This window comes from Pelodiscus sinensis, chromosome 4, assembly GCF_049634645.1.
Source record: "Pelodiscus sinensis isolate JC-2024 chromosome 4, ASM4963464v1, whole genome shotgun sequence".
Lineage (NCBI taxonomy): Eukaryota > Metazoa > Chordata > Testudines > Trionychidae > Pelodiscus > Pelodiscus sinensis.
The window spans coordinates 98,129,464-98,151,784 of record NC_134714.1 but is presented as its reverse complement, the minus strand read 5'-3'; the positions used below and the strand labels follow the sequence as shown (position 1 = coordinate 98,151,784).

Here is a 22,321-nt window from a genome sequence, read left to right as displayed (position 1 = left end):
CCCTGGTGAGACCAGTACCGCTTGCCTCGGCATCGATGCCGTTCTCGACGCCGGCTCCTAAGCCTTACCCAGCACTCGACTGGGTTCGGCCTACCTCGGTATTGGGATCTCTCCCGGTCCCCCTTTTGGCTGCACCGGTGCCGTACCATCCTAGCCTTGTGGCAACATCTGCGGCACCGTCATCTTCGACACTGGCTCGGAGTACTTTTCCAGGACTGCCCCTTCAATCGTCAGCACCGGGGTCTTCAGTACCGACGCACATCTTGGCACCGTCTCAAGCACTGGCACCGACCATGTGGACCTTGCCGGTGCCCCAGCCGATGGTGATGTCGACTTCTTCAGGGTTTGTCTTGGCACCATCATGCTCCGTGCCGGAGATGCATCCGGCACTGGGACTGGGCCTCCCGGCACCGCTTTCGGCACCAACACCGCTTTCAGCACCGGGACTGGGTCCCCTGGTGCAGCATGCTACCGCTCCATCGGTGCTGCAACAGCCTTCTGTTCTCCCGGTGCTGCAACAGCCACCTCCAACAGCACCGGCACCGCCACCAGTCTTACCGGCATCGACACCGGCACGCCCCCACTGTGCTCACACAGGTAAGCCAGAGTCCATGGCCAGATTTGCCACTCCGTCGGCTACAGGTCACTCCTCGTCGGCGCCTCCCTGGCAAGAGTATGATTATTCATCGGATTCCGATGCGACATCCCTCAGGTCAGGGTCATCGGGAGCCTCTTCGGCCCATAGATCCCGTTCCTGGCACTGAGGTAACCGTTCACAGGTGCAGCAGACTTGGCCACCTCATCAGCAGTGGCCTTTCTGGACACCGTGGGCTTACCACCAGTGGCAGGGGCCTGTGCCCCCCCTCCGTTGTGTCAGGAACCTCGGGTCGCCAAACGCAACCATCGGCTTCATCGTCACGACCTCCTCCTTCCCCCCAGAGGCCGCCTACATTGGACCTTGCGGCACAGGCACAGGCCTCGGTGCCGGAGCTGTGTCCGGAGGCGGTACCGTATGTCCAACTTGTACTGCACACGGCTCCTGCGCTAGATCCAGCATTGACACAGGAGTCGTCGTCATCATCGTCTCCTGATGAAGCCCTGGCAGGTCCTGCACTGGCGCTGCCTACTATGGATGCCCAAGCGCATCAGGAGCTGCTCAGTCGTCTGGCTTCCAACCTGAGTGTCCTGGTGGAGCCAGTCGTGGAGGACACGGACCCTATGATTGATATTCTTTCAGATGACGCGCCCGCCCGTTTGGCTTTGCCACTTAATAAAACGGTGGCAAAAATTACCAATGCTCTGTGGCAAACACTGGCGACCCTGACCCCTACCTTAAAGGGTGTTGAAAGGCGCTACTATGTTCCCCAGTCGGGGCACGAGCACTTGTACTCCCAGCCTGTCCCTGGGTCCTTGGTTATACAGGCAGTGGCCCAAAAGGAAAAACTCCCCCAGCCGGGGCCGTCCCTGAAAGCTAGGGAGCCAAGCGCCTTGACTTAATGGGCCGGAAAGTATACGCCACTGGTGGGGTGCAACTCCGCATCGCTAATCAGCAAGCGATGCTAAGTCATTATGCTTTTAATACCTGGCAGGCCATGGATAAGTTCAAGGATAAGCTCCCTGCTGAGACCCATCAGGAATTTGCGGCCGTGACCTCTGAGGATAAGGCCATCACCCGCACAGCCCTCCAGGCTTCCCTGGATGCGGTCGACTCTGCAGCCTGCACCATGGCGTCAGGTGTGGTGATGCACCATGGTGCCTGGCTGCAAGTGTCTGGAATACCTCCTGATGTCCAGTCTACTATCCAAGATCTGTCTTTCGACGGCAAGGCGTTATTCTTGGAGCATACGGACTCGAGGCTCCATACGCTCAAGGACACAAGGTCTACCCTTCGGTCCTTGGGGATCCACACACCGGCTCCTCAGCGTCGTCAGCTGCCCTACAGACAGCATGGGAGGCCGCAGTCCCAAGTCCCCCGTGGGGACTACTGGAGACGCCATCCTCGTGCTTCCGGTGGAGGTACGGGGGCGGCTGCGGGTCCATCGTCCTCAAGGGGGCGTAGGTCAAGGTCCCTCCCAACAGCACAAACATCAGTTTTGACAGGCTCCCAGAGAGCCGCGCACCAGCCTCCTACCCTGGCCCCCCGTTTGGGGCCAGGTTATCCCAGTTTGCTCAAGCCTGGGCAAAAATCACAAACGATGCCTGGGTCCTAAACATAGTCATGAGTGCTATACCATCCCTTTTCTGGGCTTGCCCCCTTCCAACCCACCTTCCCCATCCCTTTTCAGAGACACCTCTCACAAAGGCACCCTCCGCCAGGAGGTACTGGCGCTCCTCCAAAAGGGAGTGGTAGAGAGGGTTCCATCGCACCTGGAGGGCAAGGGTTTTTACTCCCGATATTTCATTGTCCCAAAACCCAAGGGCGGGGTCCGTCTCATCTTAGATCTAAGGGACTTCAACAAGGCGGTCGTGAAATCCAAATTCAGAATGGTGACCCTGACTTCTGTCATTCCGGTTCTACAGTTAGGAGACTGGTACGCCACTCTCGATTTCAGGGATGCTTACTTCCATGTGGCGATAAGACCCTGCCATGGGAGGTTCCTCCGTTTCATTGTCCCCCGGTGCCACTTCCAATTTACTGTGCTCCCATTTGGCCTTTCTACAGCACCCAGGGTTTTTACAAAATGCATGGCAGTCGTGGAGGCGTTCCTCCGCAAATCAGTGGTACATGTGTTCCCGTACCTGGACGACTGGCTAATTTGTGGTCGTTCCTACAAACAATTAGAGGCCCATGTGTCCCTCACAAGGGCCCTCTTCGTAAGGCTGGGACTCATGGTGAATGAGGAAAAGTCATCATTGACTCCCTCTCAGCACCTCGAATTCGTGGGTGCCCTCCTGGATGCCAGGTTGGCAAGGGCACTTCTCCCCAGGGCCAGGTTCCTGGCCATAGTGGAGCTGGTCTCTGAATTAACTCAGTCCCCTATCACAACCGCCCAGGTCTGCTCAAGGTTGCTGGGGCACATGGCGGTGTGCACGTATGTGGTACGCCATGCTCAAATGAGACTCAGACCTCTGCAGGCTTGGTTGGAAAGGGCATTCAACCAATCCAGGGGCCTCTGGGACATGGTTCTTACAGTGCCCCTGGAGGTAATAGTTTCGTTGCAATGGTGGACTTAGGAGTCTGTGGTGTGCAGCGGGATCTCCTTCTCCGTACCTCTCCCCTCGCTCACTCTGGTCACAGATGCCTCGGACCTGGGTTGGGGAGCACACCAGGGTGCCACAGGACCCAGGGTCTTTGGTCCCCTGCAGAGTGCGCTCTGCACATAAATGTGCGGGAGGTCAGGGCAGTCAGGAGAGCGTGCGAGACCTTCCTGTTGAAGCTCTCTCGCTGCTCCGTCCTAGTCTGCCTGGACAACACGGCAGCTGGGGTATCAACAGGCAGAGGGGTGCCCGGTCGCCTCCCCTCTGTTGCGAGGCCCTGCGCCTCTGGGACCCGTGTGTACGGCACAACATAGCTTTGCAGGCAGAGTACCTGCCAGGGTGCAAAAATCTGCTGCCCAATGCTCTGAGCAGGTCCTTTGGAGCCCATGAGTGGTCTCTCAAGGACTTGATTCTTCGTCAGGTCTTCTGCAGGTGGGGCTATCCCTGACTAGACGTGTTTGCCTCAGCACGCAATACCAAGTACCAGAGTTATTGCTCCCTGCTGGGGCTCGGGCAACACTCCTGGGGGGATGCCATGACGGTGACATGGCCGGCGGACATCCTTTATGCTTTCCCTCCGTTTCCCCTAATTCCCAGGGTCCTGACCAGGGCCAGGACCTTCGGGTCCACACTCGTCCTGATAGCCCCCCGCTGGCCCAGGCAATTCTGGTTCCCTATACTGGTGGACATGCTCGCCAAGGAGCCTATAACGCTCCCGCCAGCCCGGGATCTCTTGACCCAACCGTGGGACGGGGGGACCACGGTTCACCTGAAACTCAAGTCTCTACACCTAACGGCCTGGTTTATTCATGGTTGACTCAACCGGAAAGGGAATGTTCCCAGATGGTGCTCCTAAGTTGTAGAAAAACATCTACCAGACGGTTGTACGCTGCCAAGTGGCGGCGCTTCTCGTCTTGGGCGTCCTGAAGGGGAGTGCACCCGTCCTGTGCATCTGTCCCGTCCATTCTGGACTACCTTTTTGAACTTAGGTCCAGTGGCCTCTCTACCTCCTCTATCAAAGTCCATGTGGCATCTCTCTCCGCCTTCCATGTTGGTTCAGCAGGAGTTTCTCTGTTCTCTGACCCTGTGGTCAAAAGGTTCCTTAAGGGTTTGGATAAGTCGTATCCGTCGGTTAGACCCGCTCTCCCCGCTTGGGACCTCAACCTTGTGTTGTTTAGACTTATGTCGCCCCCCTTTGAGCCACTGGCTACGTGTTCTTTGAAGCACCTCTCTTTGAAGGTCGCGTTCATTGTGGCCATTACGTCGACTCTCAGGGTCTCCGAATTGAGGGCGTTAACTATAAATCCGCCCTACCCGGTGTTCTCTGACAATAACGTGAGGCTCCGCCCTCATCCAGCTTTTCTCCCCAATGTGGTGTCACCGTTCCATTTGTCCCAAGAAATTTACCTCCCGGTTTTCTTTCCAAAACCCCACGCCTCCTCTAAGGAACAGGTGCTCCATTCCCTGGATGCTAGGCGTGCACTAGCCTTTTATATTGATAGGACCAAACCTTTTTGCAGATCCCCGCAATTGTTTATTGCTGTCGCAGACAGGATGAAAGGGCTCCCCATTTCAACCCAGAGGTTGTCCAATTGGGTCGCAGGGTGTATCAGGGAGTGTTATGCCCTAGCCGGGAAGGTGCCACCCCAAGTCACAGCACACCCCACCAGGGCGCAGGTGTCCTATGTGACTTTCGAGGCGCAGGTTCCAATCACTGAAATCTGCAGGGCGGCCACGTGGTCGTCGCTTCACACCTTTACGGCACACTATGTGCTGTCACAGCAGGCCGGGGAGGATGCAGGGGTGGGCTCTGTAGTCCTCAACTCTGTGCTGTAAATATGTTTGTTATCAGTGCTACATCGCATTTTACAGTTTTTTCTGTGTTCGCTTGGTTGAATAAACAGGTTGTATTGTTCAGCTTTTTGTGAACTTCTCTTTTTTGAGTGCTCCGACCCCTCCTCCTTGAGGGGGCGTTGGCTTGGAAGTCACCTAATTCGAATGGACATGAGCAATCACTCGAAGAAGAAAAGAATGGTTATTTACCTGTAACTGTTGTTCTTCAAGATGTGTTGCTCATGTCCATTCAACTCCCCCCCGCCTCCCCTTCGTTGGAGCATCCGGCAAGAAGGAACTGAGGTGGGGCAGCGCTGGCAGGGGTACTTATGCCCCACCATGGTGGCACCACTCCAAGGAGGCGCCCTGCCGGCTCTACGGGTACCGCTAGGGAAAACGCTCCGGAACACGCGGTGCGCACACCTAATTCGAATGGACATGAGCAACACATCTCGAAGAACAACAGTTACAGGTAAGTAACCGTTTTTTTTCTTGAACAGACAAATAGATGCACAGGCAGGTGCTCTCTCTCTCTCTTTATATATATATATACATATATATATATATATATATATATTTTTTTTTTTTCTTACAAAAATTCCACCCCTTTGTAAAAATCTAAAGATTTGAGCTGTACCAAGGCTAGTATAAATGAGTCAGATCCTACCTGAGTATTTAAGACACTACTATAGTAAAACAACGTAATTGAGACATGTGCAACGTATCTCCTTTTTCAGAGTTTGCTATTGAAGTTATTACATATATATTATAGAATATATAACAATATGAAGTTTTAATTTAAAGGTATATTTTGATGATGTATTTATTTATTTTTCATTGAAGTGCTGGAAGCACAACAACTTAATAAGAAGCTGACATCAGTGAATAAAAGACAAGAATCTGAAATAGATAATTTGAAGGAGGTAAGTAGAGTATGTATTTTCCAGATGTTTAGTTGGGCTTGGTTGAGGAGCTACAGTAGTAGAAGTAATAACAACATACAAATTGTAGCACTGTTCTTCATAATGGCCAGTGGCTAGAATTGGATCTAAGGATACCTAGGTTCAGTTCCTGGCTCTGACACTGCTTTGCTGGTCACCTTGGGCAGTCACATGATGTCCCTCTCTGTGTGTCAGTTCCCCAGCTGTAAAATGGGGATAATGCTACTGATCTTTGTAAACTGCTTTGAGATCTATGGATGAAAAGCACTATATAAGAGGTTGGTATTATGTTAATATTCTATGCCCCCCTTCAATTTTCCCTCCCTCATTCCCTCAATCATTTCCATCCCTATGTAGATTTTTTTCCATACATGGGCAGAATACATTTTATGTGCCCCAAAGCATGTGAAAATGTGCACCACAAATTGAAATAAAAAAATCTAGCTGTGGGCACTCTACTAATCAGCTGGGTGGCATATGAATCTTACAGGGAACACCTGTGTAAAAAATGTATGGGAGGAAAGCTCATCAAATACAGGGCAGCTTTGAAGAGTTCCTGACACATAGGAACTGTCATTGATCTTCATCATCCCAATATCTGGCAGTATAGCTTCCCTCTTTACTTTGTTGCTATACCCTGGCCCACCCCATAGATGCAATAGGTGGCACTTTCCAGAGTGCCAGAAGGAGAGCACTTGTTTCATTTGTGGACCTTTAAAAAGGTCAAAGGGAGGAGGGGTCCCTTTTGGAAATCTTACATAGTTTGAAGACCCCCGTTTGAAAACCTTTGTTTGGGTGTGATGACAACCTTTTACTGACCTCTTAGACATACTCTGTGGACCCCCAATCCTGGTTGAAAATTATGGAGATAGTGTATGGGGAATAGGAAAAAAAACATCTATTGTTATAAAAGAAATCTGGTGGTCTGGGGAGAAAAAAACATTGCAAAATCCAGGGGTTATTGGTGAAGGGTGACACAGAGGGCCACCAGCCATGTGAATCTCCAGCTCAAGGAAGTGCCAGGACAACCCCCACCTTACCCCAGGTCCCACCTCTCTCTGCCCCACAGCCTCTCCACCTGCCTCTTCCCCCAACCAATGTGGTCTGGGGGAACTAGCAGGTCTGGAAGTCTGGCTTTGACGGTAGGGGTCGGCCCTCTCCCCTCCACCCCCATACTCACCGGCAATGACAGGGGAAGCAGAGTAACGTGGCCCCAGCTTCCTTTGCTTCCCTGGTTGTATCGCTCTGTTTCCCACGGGTGAGTGCAGGGGTGGTCCCACTTATCCCCCAAACAACACAGCCAGGAGACCCTCAATGCTCTGCTGCTCCAGCCGCCACTGTTGAGTATTTTGGGGAGGGGGCCTGCTGCTGGTGCCAGGACCCCCACTAGTCCTCTAGGATACCCAGGGACTGGCCCCACTGGCTGCTGGCTGCATCCTTGCCTTTCCTGCCCATGGCATTTAAGGCACATGCCCCCTGGCAACCCCCTATATGCCACCAAATCACTAAAATAAATGGAGAGCTTTGGGACTAAGGTAACAAAGGTAAATAGGGAGGCAGGAGGTGTGTGGACAGTGAGGCTAACCTGCTACTAAGCTCCCTCCTGTCACACACACATTCAGAACTATAGTAGTTTCCAGACATCTCTTTGGAGTTTTCCTTTCTCCTAAGTACTTGAGTGAGGCAGGCTAATAGAGTCAGTATGCATGTGGGGAGGAGCAGTTCTCTCTTCCCTTCTAGTAGCCAATTAAAGGGTAACAGGAGAAAAGCAAAGGCAGCTCCTTCAGTGCTGATATAATTTCATTTTCTGTCCATAATCTCACCCACTGTGTCTACACTGGCACCCCTTTCCGGAAAGGGGATGCTAATGAGACCAGTCAGAATTGCAAATGCCGTGGGGGATTTAAAAATCCCCCGCGGCATTTGCATGAACATGGCTGCCGCTTTTTTCCGGCTCGGGGTTTTGCTGGAGAAAAGCGCCAGTCTAGACGGGATCTTGCGGAAAATAAGCCTAATACCTGCTCTGATATCTTCAGACAGGTGATTCTGTGGCACTTCCCCTGCTGCTGTTGCTACATGAAACTACCTGTTCAGGGGTCCTAATGTTACTTGAAAGTAGGAATAAGGGATCTTCCGGAAAAGGGCTTATTTTCCGCAAGATCCCGTCTAGACTGGCGCTTTTCTCCGGCAAAACCCCAGCCGGAAAAAAGCGGCAGCCATGTTCATGCAAATGCCGCGGGGGATTTTTAAATCCCCCACGGCATTTGCAATTCTGACTGGTCTCATTAGCATCCCTTTTCCGGAAAGGGGTGCCAATGTAGACACAGCCGGTACCTTGTTCTTGCCTCCTCCTCTCCCACTTCCATTTATTTGAGGGTGGGTTCAGTAATGTTTTCCCCTTCATCACCAGGCTGCTAGAAAGTTTGGAAGAGTACCAGTTCATGGTTCCACTCTCCATTGCCTTTGGGTTGCTATTGCTCTGATATCTTCAGACAGGTGATTCTGTGGCACTTCCCCTGCTGCTGTTGCTACATGAAACTACCTGTTCAGGGGTCCTAATGTTACTATTTGTAATAGAGAAAATTAGTTGGTTTGGAGGTGGATTCAGTTACCATTTAAATTTGTCTTAAACTGATCAAAATTTCACTTTTACTCACTGTGACTCTTGCATTTCTGAATAGTGAGTTTGATGAGTACCGCAATGCTTTAAAATTCTCCCTGCACCTAGTATTGTTTTTCAGTTTTTAATAGAACACACAGCTTCTCATTGTTAAGATTCAGTGGGGTATGATGCCTTTAAAGATCTGGTTCAGAAATCAATTATATCCTGGGACACAGACAGCTTAATTAATTAAGACCTTTTTCATGTTTCTTTCAGTCTCAAGTTTGTTACTCATTACAGACATTCATTTTGTGCTTATAATTTTAAAAACAACAAAGATAAATCACTCATTAAATCCAATTTCTTTTTAGTTGCATACTAGACTATAAGGCACACTGTGAGTATTCAAAAACACCAACTTCCAAAATATCAGTGTCAAACATTCTTAGGAACTTAACAATTAAACACAACACTGTGAAATTACTTGAAAGTGTGTGCAAATCATGAGGCAGTTTTGCAACTTTTAAAAATGGCTTTTTTATTCCAGATATATTATTCAAATAATTATAATATTACACCAAAAATCCACTACCTCAAAAGTAAACTGGTTTTGAAAAACAAAACTATGGGGATGTTTTAAAAAGGTTAATTTCAGTGGTCGCAGTGCTCTGGGATCTGTGCGGGCAACCAAGGCACAAAAAGATATGAGCACACAAGGAGGGGAGGACTAGAGGAGTGGCCTTATGGGATGCAGCCAACATGGGCCCATCTAATCAACTGCACAGCATTTTTAGACCCAGAAACACTGGAACATAGCCCAGACTGCAAAGCTGCCCACAGTGTCTCACTCTCTGAGCTGGCAGTAGGCTCCCTAATGGGGACACAGACTACTTCGGACTACATTCAGTTCTTCCGCATAGTGAAGACACGGCCCTTCGACTTCACAAAATCGGGTGCCCAGAAATCGACTATAGTAAATTCGACCTTATCTTGTAGTGTAGTTGTGCCCAGTGTGTTTTACTGTTAGTGGGCTGTCAGCCATTTTCGCAGTCATTAGGAAGTTTAGCCCCAGATCAAGAGTAATTGCATTCATAGCATTGCTACTGATAAGAGTTTGAAGTTGGAGAATATAATTTAACTTGTAGCCATAAAAGTGAGTTACAGATCCAAGAGTAAGGGAAAGGCACATACAAATCCAGGACATTACACTGTAATTCTCCAATATGCAACTGTAGTGACTCCTGGATTAAATCAGCACAGGTATATCTTCCCTAAGCAAAGTGAATTTTAATTGTTTTTAGACAGACTGCATATGTTTGTCTGATTACCAACATTTCTAGAACTGGCTTTGGGATGTTCTGAATCTCTTAAAATGAATAGTTCTACTGCCTGTGGGAGAATATAGCCTCCTCCTCACCTGGACTCCTTTCAATTGCAGACTTGTCAGTTTGTTTCAACAGGACAGTGGCATAGGTTTGATTCTCAATATTTTATATTTTAAGATATTTGCTTTTAGCTATTACATTTGGCAGGTTACATTTAAAGTATTTGGTAATAATTATTTAGAAAATGCTTAAATGGAAACTTTGCAAAGGTAATAGCTGAAAGAAACAAACCCTTAAAAATTATACTAAACAAGATTTGAAATTTTTACCAGAGAAGTTAGTGGCTAGAGGACTAAATCTATCAGAGAGAGGACAACACAAAAGATTAGTAAGAGGGCCACCAGCCAGTTCAAAGGGTCCAGTACCTCCACTGCATCTCTTAGCATTCCTGTGCAGCTATATATGACAGGTTCACTTTGGTTACCAGGTTCTGAATAGCAATCCTGAAACTGACCAGTGTTTTGTTATGGTAGAAACGTCTAAGAAAGTTGGAAGTAGTAGTTCTGGAGCACAGATAAGTCAATTTAGACATCATAGAAATGTGGTGCTGGAAGGGACCTTGAGATGTTGAGTGTAGCCTGCAGTTCTGAAGTTGGACAAAGTATATTGACACCATCTCAAACAGGTATTTGTCTAGCCTATGCTTAAAAATCTCTAATGATGAGAATTCCACAATCACCTTTGGAAGTCTTAATTACTTATTAGGAAAACATTTCTAACTGTATATATAACCTGAATCTTCCTTGCTGCAGATTAAGCCCATTACTTCTTTTCTTACATCAGCAGATATGGAATCATAGAATCATAGAACTATAGAGCTGAATGAGACCTCAGGAGGTCATCAAGTCCAGCCCCCTGCTCTAAACAGGACCAATCCCAACTAGATCAACCCAGCCAGGGCTTTGTCAAGCCGAGACTTAAACACCTCTAGGGATGGAGACTACACTACTTCCCTAGTTAACCCATTCCAGTGTTTCACCACTCTCCTAGTGAAATAGTTTTTCCTAATATCCAACCTGGACCTCTCCCACCACAACTTGAGACCATTGCTCCACGTTCTGCCATCTGTCACTACTGAGAACACCCCCTCTTACTCTCAGTAGTGACAGATGGCAGAACGTGGAGCAATGGTCTCAAGTTGTGGTGGGAGAGGTCCAGGTTGGATATTAGGAAAAACTCTCACCCCCTCTTACATGCTTGTGGTATTTGAGTATTATAAGTGTATGTATGAAAAAAAAAAGAAATTTCCTAATTGGATTTTCAGATTACCAAATATAACATTTCTAAAGTAATACTATTCTCTTTACAGTCTTCAAATTAATTAAACAATTATACTTTGTCTATGTTAGAGCCTTGTAAATTCACTTACAACTAGAGTATTAAAATAGTTTATCAAAAATGAATTAAATGAAAGTAGTAGCTATAATCATTTTCTCACATATAACTTTATATTCAGGAATTTCAGATATAAGATAATCTTAGTTTTTCTTTTGCAATAATATATGACTTTGTCCAGAACAGTTAACCATTGTTTCTGTGATAAGATGGAATTCCAATTTTGTAGAGAAAAGTTAAACAGACCAAACATAGTTGCTAGATAAAACTATTACCATTCTGAATGCTTAGTTCACAACTATGGCATCACGAAGAATTCTTGATACTATCTGTGAACAGCATTCATAACCTCTGCTATTTGTCTGAGTAAACGTCAGAGTGCTCAAGGAGAGAGAGATATTAAACAGACTACCTTGCACCAGAAAAGAGGGGTGGGGGAGAAAAGGGCACAATATTTATGAGTCCAGGAACTATAAGTTGTAATTTAATGAGATCAAAGCATTTGCTGTTTATTTGCTGCACTAGCAGCTTTGGATAAACTAGTTAGAAAACAGATAATGATTTTTTTAAGTGCAGGATATTTAAAAGATTATAATGGCTGTAAAATCAAAGGCATATTTAAATGGAAAATCATGTTGTAAAGATTTCTAATATTAAATTAATTTAGTGTTCTCTTGAGATTAAGTAATGTTACAGAGAAAGCAAAGATCCCAAAAATTTAAAGTCAGTTCCTGTTTTTGCCAGATATCCACTGCTCTTTCTTTTTTTCTGCCGTTTCCCAGGAGTACACAGAAGTTGTCACCGGCGTGCTAATGCATATTTCACTCCTGTTGCAGGGCTCTGCGCAGGAGTTCTGTAACACTATCAGCTATAATATCTCAGAGGGGTAGTTGTGTTAGTCTGTAACTTTAAAAACCAATGAGTAGTGCTGTAGCATCTTAGAGACTAACAAAAATACATATATTATCAGGGCTCGACAAATAATACAATCTGCCCATGGCGAGTAGATTGTAATCTGGAAGAGCTGGGTTCAGGCAATCTGTGCATGCGCAGAACGATCTGCGCATGCGCAGATCGCCGGACAGTGTGGCTGGCAAGCGGGACTCGCCACGGTTCGGTGAGCCCTGTATATCATCATAAACTTTCAGGCAAAATTCACTTCCTCAGATGAGGAGAGTGACTCAGCTCATCTGAGGAAACAGGTTTTGCCCACAAAAGCTCATGATACTATATATTTTTTGTTGGTCTCAGGGTACATCTACACAGCAGTGTTATTTCAGAATAACTGACCTTGTGAAATAACACTGTGTGTCTACACTACAAGCTTTTCTTTTGAAATAACATTGAGCTGGATGATTTCGTACTCTGACTCATGGTAACCTTCATTTCACCAGGAATAAGGGAAGTTGAAGGAAGAGTGTTCTTCCTTTGAATTCCTGCTGTGTAGACAGTGCCAAAAGCCATATTAAGCTATTTCAACTTAAGATACGCAATTGACATTGCTCAAGTTGCGAAGCTTAATTCAACTTTAGCCCTTGATATGTAGACATAACCTAAAGTGCTTAAGGCCTACTTATTATTAACTATAGTGTAACTCTAGTACTTCTAATACATTTCTAATAGGGAGAAGCAGTACCATTATTTATATAATCCCTCTAAGTAGTGTAAAAAGCATCAAGTCATCTGACAGTTGGAACAGTCATTACTATTAATTTAATGTATATGACTTAATTTCATTTATTTTGTTGTTTATGTACTTTTTTTAAACAAAGGCCATGAATCAGAATAGTGTAAAGATTTGTCTGTTTTGAGTCCCAGTTCTAATACTGGATGAATTATTTATGCATGTTTCCTGTGTTAAGGAACTGAAGAAAATAACTACAGACTTGATAAGGTCCAAGGTCATGTGTCAGTACAAGGTGGGAGAAGAAAACATCAATCTTACAGCAAAGGAACAGCAGATACAAGAACTACAACAAAAAATCAGAACGGTATTCAAGAACTTCTTAAAATTTGTTGGCAAACGTTTCTTATTGCTCATTTTAAAAACAGGGTTCTAATGATTTCCAAAGATGCATACATATTGCTATACTGAATATATACCCTGACAATTATATAATTATAAATACTATATTTCCAATCCAATTTCTTTCAAGGACTAAATTTCATTCAATAGCCTTAGAGAAGGTTGAAAAATGATGTTAATGTAATTTTTAAAAAATGTATTATTGTTTAATATTAAAGATGGTTGTATAATATTTTCCTATGTTACTTAGTGTTCACTATATTTTTTGTTAAGGAAACAGAGATTAATAAAAAGCTCAGTGAAGAAAATGCACACATTAAAGAAGAGAAACAGGTGAGTGGTTGATGCAATTTTTCTGATTAAAGGTGATTAATAATTCTTGTGATAAACAGTATCTGGGATTTTTAAAGAAATGTGATAAACTACTAAAATAAACTATTCAGCATTTAATTTTTTCACAATTTAGTATTGATTTTAATAATAAAAACAGGATCATACTGCTTACAGCAAATCAATTAATAGGACAAAAATTCTTTCATTAATTTTCTTTTTCGACATTATATTTCCAAGTCTTCATTTATTTATTTAAATTTCAGGAAAGAGAAATTTAGCATGTCAATAAAATATCTTCTAATTATGTATTCAATAAAGATATGCAGTAAGGATTGTAGAATACTTATTTTATCTTTCTGGACACTCGTACCCAGCAAATTACTTGCACTGGTAGTCCATCCAGTGAAAATTGAGATCATGTGTTAATCATCCAAATAAAATACTCAAATACACATTGGCTGTAACAGCAGTGTACTGCACTATTTTGCAGGATAGTTCATGTAAAAGTAATCTTTTCTTAGGTCATAAAAGACTCACTTCATAGGTCATTAAAACAGGCATGTCAAAAAAATAATGTGCTTGTTCTCAGGGAGGGAGAATACTGACCATATTACCCCTTAAAGAGTGATCTAACTACCATCACAGTCTCAAAAGACTGTGTTTATTCTTTGCATTTTGAAGAATGCTTGCCAGTAACACTAGAAAAAGTAGGTAATGGATGCTTCTAAGGCCAGGTCTACACTAGGGGATAAGTTTGAATTAAGATACACAACTCCAGCTATGTTATTTGTGTAGCTGGAGTCGGCATAACTTAATTCAAACTTTGGCGCCATCCCCATAGCAGGAAGTCAACAAGTCCTCCCATCAACTTCCCTTCTTCTCATAAGGAGGAGGAGGAGGAGTACTGGCATCAACAGGGGCACTCTCAGCATTCAATTTGGCGGATCTTTACTAGACCCGCTAATTGGAACGCCAGAAGATTGACCTCCAGAGCATCGATCTGCAGGTAAGAACAGATGTAGCCTTAAGAGTTTAATTTAATGACTCTCACAACTCTTAAGTGGTACTAAAAACACCCCCAGAGTTATGCTTTCAGTCTGTGTATGTGTATGTTTGTATCATTTGTATGAATGTTCAAGTATTCCCATAAAAAACCTTAAGAGCCTCTTGCCTCCACCCTAAAAAGCCACCATGGCTTTTTAAAAAACAAAACAAAACAAAAACAAAAACAAAAAAAGCACCCATAAAAGAAACAGAGACAAAAGACGTCATTTTAAAAATTGGAAGTCAAATCCTACTCTGAAAAATAGAAAGGAGCATAAACTGTGGCAAATCAAGAGCAAAATTATAATTAGGTCAGCCAAAAATAAATTTGAAGAGCTACTAGCAAAAGACACAAACTAACCACAGCAAATTTTGTAAATACATGAAAAGCAAGAAGCCTGCTAAAGAATCAGTGGTGCCAGTGGATGATCAAGATGAGCACTCAAGAAAGACAGGGCCATTGCAGAAAAGTTAAATGAATCCTATGCATCTATCTACACTGCAGAGAATGTGAGAGAGATTTTGTCAGACACAAAGATAAGCATAATTTCTTGGGGGAAAAGTCAACATGGTTCCTGTAAAAGGAAATCATGCCTCACCAATATACTAGAATTCTTTGAGGGGACCAACAGGCATGCGGACAAGGAGGATCCAGTGGATATAGTGTACTTAAATTTCCAGAAAGCCTTGGAGAAGGTCCCTCACCAAAGGCTCTTAAGTAAAGTAAATTATCATGGGATAAGAGGGAAGGGCCTCTCCCAGATTGATAACTGGTTAAAAGACAAGAAACAAAGAGTAGGAATAAACAGTCAGTTTTCAGGATGGCCACTAACTAGTGGTGTCCCATAGGACTTTGTACTGGGCTCAATCCTATTCAATGTATTCATAAATAATCTAGAGAAAGGAGTAAACTGTAAGGTGGAAAAATTTGCATACGATACTAAACTGCCCAATATAGAGAGGTCCAAAGCAGACTGTGAAGAGCTTCAAACGGATCTAGCAAAATTAGGTGACTGGGCAACAAAATAGCAAGTGAATTTAAAGTAATGCATATTGGAAAACATAATCCAAACTATATGGACAAAATGAGGGGTCTAAATTAGCTATTACCACTCAAGAGAGAGATCTTGGAGTCATTGTGGATAGTTCTCTGAAAACATCCACTTAATGTACAGCAGCAGTCAAAAAAGCAAACAGAATGTTAGGAATAATTTTAAAAATGATAGTGAATAAAACAGAGAATATCTTATTGCCTCTATATAAATCCATGGTATACCCATATCTTGAATACTGTGTGTAGATATGGTCACCTCCTCTCAAAAAAGGTATCTTGTCATTGGAAAAGAGTAACTAAAAATGATTAGGGGTTTGAAATAGCTTCCATATGAAGAGAGATTAAAAAGACGAGGACTCTTCTGCTGATAAAAGAGGAAACTAAGCTATAGAGATCTATAAAATCATGAGTGGTGTGGGAAAAGTGAATAAGGAAAAGTTATTTACTTGTTCACATAACACAGGAACTAGGAGTCACCAAATACAATTAATAGATAGTAGGTTTAAAACAAATAAAAGGCAGTATTTCTTCATGCAACACACAATCAGCTTTTGGAAATCCTTGCCAGAGGAAGTTGAGAAGACCAGGTTGTTCACAGGGTTCAAGAAAGAACTAGATACATTCATGGAGGCTAGGTCCATCAGTGGCTATTAGCCAGGATGGGTAGGAATGGTGTCCCTAGCCTCTTTGTCAGAAGCTGGGAATGGGTGACAAGGGAAGGATCACTTGATAATTACCTTTTCTGTTCATTCCCTCTGGGGGTGCGTGTACACTACACCATAGGTTGAAATAAGATACGCAGTTTGAGCTACATGAAATTTGGTGCTGTCTGCACAGCACTTATTTCAATCTAGTGTAGTGTACAGTTAGTGGACTTAGTTTTACAGGAACGTTGGAATAGTGGGCCCATTATATTTCAAAATAACAGGCATGCTCGAAAGACGTGTTATAGCTATTTCAGGATATCCCAAAATAGCACCCCAAGTGTAGACATAGCCTGGGACATTTGGTATTGGCCACTATCAAGACAGGATACTGGGCTAGAAGGACCTTTGGTCTTACTCAGTTTGGACATTCTTATGTTCATATGAGGAAAGATTAAAAAGACTGGGACTGTTCAGCTTAAAGAAGAGCAACTGAGAGGGATATGATAGATGTTTGGAAATCATGAACAGTGTGGAGAAAATAAATACCAGCAGGTTTAAAATAAATATAAGGCAGTACTGCTTCACACAGCACATAGTCAACTTGTAGAACTCATTACCAGGGAATGCTGTGAAGGATGAAAGTATAACTGATTTAAAAAAAAAAAGTTTCAGAGGGGTAGCCGAGTTAGTCTGTAACAGAAACCCACTTCTTCAGATGACAGGAGTATTAGAAGTTCAGATCCAAGCATAAATAAGGGAAGGGGGGGAGAAAGAAAAAAGAGAAGAAAAAAAAAGGAGGTGAGTAAAAAAAGAGAGAGAGTGAGTAGATAGTTCAAATAGTTACAAGAGACTGATAAGAACAATTAGCACCTCCATTGCTAGGTTGCTTGGTTAAGTCATTAGGATGTGGAAGATAGTGTGTGAGCCAGCCAATATCCCAGTTCATACCGTTTGCATAAGAATTAAACTTGTGAAGGAAGATAAGATCCAATTCTTCTCTGTGAATTTGGCTTGTTGAATTGGCATGAAACAAATCAGTGACTTGGAGATCCATTAATGAGTGTCCAGGCAGATTAAAGTGTTCTCCAACAGGTTTTTGTGTATTGCTTTTTCAGATATCTGATTTGTGTCCATTAATTCTTTCCCGTAGAGCAGTGGTCCCCAATGCGGTGCCCGCGGGCGCCATGGTGCCCAGCAGGGCATTTATGTGCACCCACCGAGTGATAGGGGCCAGCCCTTCCGTGAGCGCGTGACGCATGCACAGTGCCGGCCCCGCGATGAAAGGTTGGGGACCACTACCGTAGAGACTACCCAGTTTGGTCAATATACATTGCAGTGGGGCATTGCTGGCATAGATCACATTAGTGGATGTGCAGTTAAAATGAGCCTCTGATTTGGTGGCTGATGTTGGGTCCAGTGATGAAATCATTGGTGTAGATGTGTGGGCAGAGCTGGCACTGGGGCTGATTGTAGGGGTAGGTTCTTGGATGATGATGATGATGATGATGGAAGTGTGTTGCGTGGTTACTAGAAAGAATTTGTTTGAGGTTAGGAGGTTGTCTGAAGGCAAGAAAGTGAAAAAAGTGATTAGTTCATGGATAGGTTAATTGATAACTATTAGCCAAGATGGTCAAGAATGCAGTGCTATGCTTGGTGTCTCTAAACGTCTGACTGCTAGAAGCTGGGCCTATATTACAGAGAGTAAATTACTCAAATTGCCCAGGTCTAGTCATTCTCTCTGAAGCATGTGGCACCAGCCAGTGTTGGAAGACATATGGGCCAAGAGGCACCATTAGTCTGACCCCGGCTGGCTATACTTATGTTGGACAGTACCCACTTGTTATGGGATGTTAAAATATTTTCAGTTTTTGCTTTTTGCCACATATGTTTTGAATTGTTATTTTGCTTGTTTAGGATTTTTTTGTTTATGTTTTTTGTTTTTGTTTTTTGTTGTTTTGCGGGTTTTGATTTTTTTTTTGTCTTGGAACAAATCTCAAAAATAGGAGAAATCTTTCTTGATCACAGGATGAGATATATACTTTTACCTCACATTTTCTCTAGGAACTTGTGTTAGAAATCTTGTTTCATCGTATTCATATACATAAAGCTGACTTCAGTCAGCATTGGATGAGCCCTTACGCATTATCTAGGTTATTATGACAAATTATACTACGTATAAGTGGAAGGGCACTGTTGCTTAATGGATAGAGCACTGCACTGGACTTAGGAGCCTTGGGTTCTTTTCCTGACTCTTCCATCAGTCTACTGGTTGATTTTGGCTAACTCATGTCATCTCTCTGTGCCTCATTTTTCTCATCTTTAAAATGGAGATGATGGTATTGACTTTCCTTTGTAAAGCACTTCGTAAAGCGCTTTTAGAATACACAGTACTACACAGAACCTAAGTGCGAGTTATGAGGTCCTCACCATCATGAATATTAAATACCTAAGAACCACATTTAAAATTCTATAGAATGGTGAGTAGATAACTTTGAGTATGTCTGTGAAGTCAATGGAATGTTTGTGTGAGTAGCTACTCCCCACTGTCAGGAAAGGATTCACAATCTAGCCCTAAATTAATCTCAAAATTTAAAAGTATGTGTTATATTCGTTCCAATGAGCCTATCATTGTAGTATCATATGGGGATATACCCCCAAAAGCTCAAATTCTAGTTGTAAAGTCTGATAAGCCTAAACTGTATTCCAGTATTGATATTCATGTCAGCATACACCATTACTGTGTGTAAATTCCAGCCCAGTAGAGTCTACATTCAGAAGATGGAGAATAGTTTTCAGGGCATTCAAAACTGTAAAGTGCAGACTGAATATGGCACATTTAAACATGTCTTGTTCAGATAGGCCAAGGACGGTTACTGAACTGTTTGCTAGGTGGTGTCATACCTTGAAAAGAACATTACTATTATGCTGTTACACAGAAAAAAAGCAGAGTAGTTGAGTTGTTCTTGTCTTCCACCAATCTCCTCCCAAAAACTGATGATGCTAATAATTTAAAAAGAGAAAGTGATATTAATATAAAGTATGTAATTTATTGGCTGAATAAAGAACACGTGTTAATCAAAAATATAAAGTATTTGTAAAACTTCCATTATTTTCATGCTCAAACTAGATTATTTAATATACCATGACTTATTTTCAAAAGGAGATTGTCAGTTCTCTACAACATATGCAGCAGCTACTTCAGAGACTGACCCAAATGAATGTCAGAATGGAAAGCGAATTGAATGCACTAAAAGAAGAAAATCAGGTTAGTTTTTTCTTCATTATATAATCTGCTACTACCTGCTGTATACTTTTGAAGAGTGTAGGGCTGTTAAAGACAGAACTTTTGACCTCCTGTCTGCTGGCCCCTCAGCTCTTTAACTGTCAGTACAAATCTTGAAACACACTTTGTAGTTCCTGGTCCCTAAACTCTTCAAAGAAAAAAATGGGTGCCATTTTTTCTCAGTTTGTTTCTGGAGGATAAAGCAAACTTTAAGTTACCCTCAAGATTGTTGTTTTAATTACGTAATTTTTTTCTTTTATGATTTGTGGGGTTTTTTGGGGTTTTTTTTGGAAACTTATAGCTCTGAAAATCAAAGGGGCATGATCCTGTGCTCAATTTCAGCAGGGCAAAAAGGCTGGCATAAGCAGGCTCATATGCAGTGTGAGGGGAGGGGTCTCCACAGCTGCTTTCCTGGTGGTCCATAGCTCAAGCTCAGCCCTTCCCTCCTGAAGCAGGGAGCCCACGCTGGCCCTCCAGCCTCTTGCTCCCACGAGGTTGGAGTGCCATCGTTAGCTTCCCATGATGGGGGAGAGAAAAGGCCTCAAGCCTTGCTGAGCTATCTAGCTTGCAGTGAAAAAGTGTTTGCACTCCCCTGGTGGGAGAACAGCAGCGCATGGATGCGTTCCTTGGAGGCTTTCCCTGCTGTTCCCATAGGCCAGAATCTGGCCAATGGGAGCACCAGGAGGTAGAGCCTGAGACTAGCACAGGACATGAAGGCAAGTGCCCCCTCACCCTCTCATGCCCAGACCCCCATACCACCAGCCCCCTCACTCATACCCCCTGCCAAACTCCGCATCCTCAGCCCACTCCTACACCCACCCCCCTAGCCAGACACTCTACTTCTAGCCCACTCCTGCACCCTCCATCCTGGTTGGACACCTTAACCCAGTCCATGCCAGCAACCTCTCCTCTGGCCAGATACTCTACCCCCTAGTGAGTTCCTGCAGCCTCCCTCCTGGCCAGACACCCTCCCCCCTGCCCTCCCCCCAGTCTGCTCCTGAATCTACTCTTGTTCCTGCACCCTCCCCACTGGCCAGACACTCTACTGCCATCCTACTCCTGCACCCTTCCCTGTTCCTGCATCCTCCCCCTTGGCCAGATGCCCTACCCCCTGCCTACTCCTGCAACCACTCTTCCTCCTGCACCCTTTCTCCCATCCAGACTTCGCACCCTCACTCGCTCCTACATCCTACCTCTCGTCAAGATTCTGCACTCCCATTCCTCTTGCTTGCAGCCCTGTCCCACACACTGAACCCCCCATTTTTTGTCCCAATCCCACAGCCTAGGGGGTCCACAAAATCCACTAACCCTGGAATCCCAGAAAAGTAATTCTGGCTTATGGGAAGCCCTGAACTTGAGTCCTCCCTGTTCTTCTCCCTCCCCGCAGTGGGACTGGAGTGTCAGAGGAGTGAAATGTCTCAGTTGGTGGCCACATCAGTGAGGGTTGGGTGGTTTTTGAAAGTTTTTGCTTCTCACACAAGTTGTCCCCTGATTTTTCTGTGGGTCAGTGGCCGCCAACCGTAAAAAGGTTCCCCACCCCTGCCATAAATAAAGAAAACATGGGAACCTTTTGTGTTGGACATAAATGTTTTACTTTATTTAAAATTAAGTTTGATAAACTAATATAAGAAAGTTTAAGCACTTAGTCTGTTTAATATTTTAAATTAATATTTCCACTGCTTAAATTAAACCGTTCTCCTTAGAAGCACTAGCAAAATGGCTCAGGTGTAATTATGTAATTAACATCCAGTTTCCATTAGCAACTTGTGGTCCACAGAAAGGTTTGCATTGAATCAGGTGGGCCATGGGCTAAAAAGTTTGAGAAACAGTATGTTAGGTAGCTGGGAGAGTGCAGTGTTGGGATGGGCGGGCAGGGCTCATGGCAGCGTAGCAGGGCTAGGGAAACGGTGCCCCCCACCTGCAAGGAGCAGCCCGGGCCCAGCCCCATTGGCCACACTCATCTAGCACTGGCCTCGCTGATCAGGTAGAGCAGCACTAGGCAGAGGCAGCCGAGGGAGCAGGGGGCCATGGCAGTCACACTGCCGACCATGATCCCAGAAAGTAATGTCTATAAAACCGCATAGACTCATAGGCTGTGTCTACATTGGCACCCATTTTCCAGAAAGGGGTGCCAATGTAGACACAGCCATAGACTTTAAGGTCAGAAGGGACCATTATGATAATCTAGTCTGACCCCCTGCACAATGCAGGCCACAGAATCTCACCCACCCACTCCTAGAATAATCCTTTCACCTATATCTCAGATATTGAAGCCTTCAGACAGTTTGAAGATCCCAAGATGCAGAGAATCCTCCAGTTGTGATCTGTACCCCATGCCTCAGAGGAAGGCGAATCTATCACTGTATAAATTTTTAGTATGTTATAACAAAATCATTTTACAAATCACTGTTTCCACTCCAATTTTTCATTAACCTCTCTTATACACACTTACTGCATGACTATTTTGAACCTCTTTATATTTAAAAAAATGATGGTCCACAGTTCCAAAAAAGGCACCTCCCCTCACAAAAATTCCTGCATATAGGCTTAATAAGGACATCCCAAGCATAGTGCCACCTTCCCTCATCCTCCATGACACAGGCTGCATGATAGGAGAAGTGAAGGGGAAAGCCAGAGTAT

The 22,321-nt window shown here is 44.3% G+C and overlaps 1 protein-coding gene across 1 annotated transcript in view; it reads left to right on the top strand.

Moving 5' to 3' along the window:
• CCDC73 (coiled-coil domain containing 73) overlaps window positions 1-22,321 on the top strand; it is a 227,144-nt gene that overhangs the window by 126,057 nt on the left and 78,766 nt on the right. The window contains exons 9-12 of the mRNA XM_075928786.1: window positions 5,875-5,954; window positions 13,157-13,285; window positions 13,594-13,653; window positions 19,559-19,663. Coding sequence (XP_075784901.1) covers window positions 5,875-5,954; window positions 13,157-13,285; window positions 13,594-13,653; window positions 19,559-19,663 — 374 coding nt within the window. The remainder of the gene's footprint in view (window positions 1-5,874; window positions 5,955-13,156; window positions 13,286-13,593; window positions 13,654-19,558; window positions 19,664-22,321) is intronic.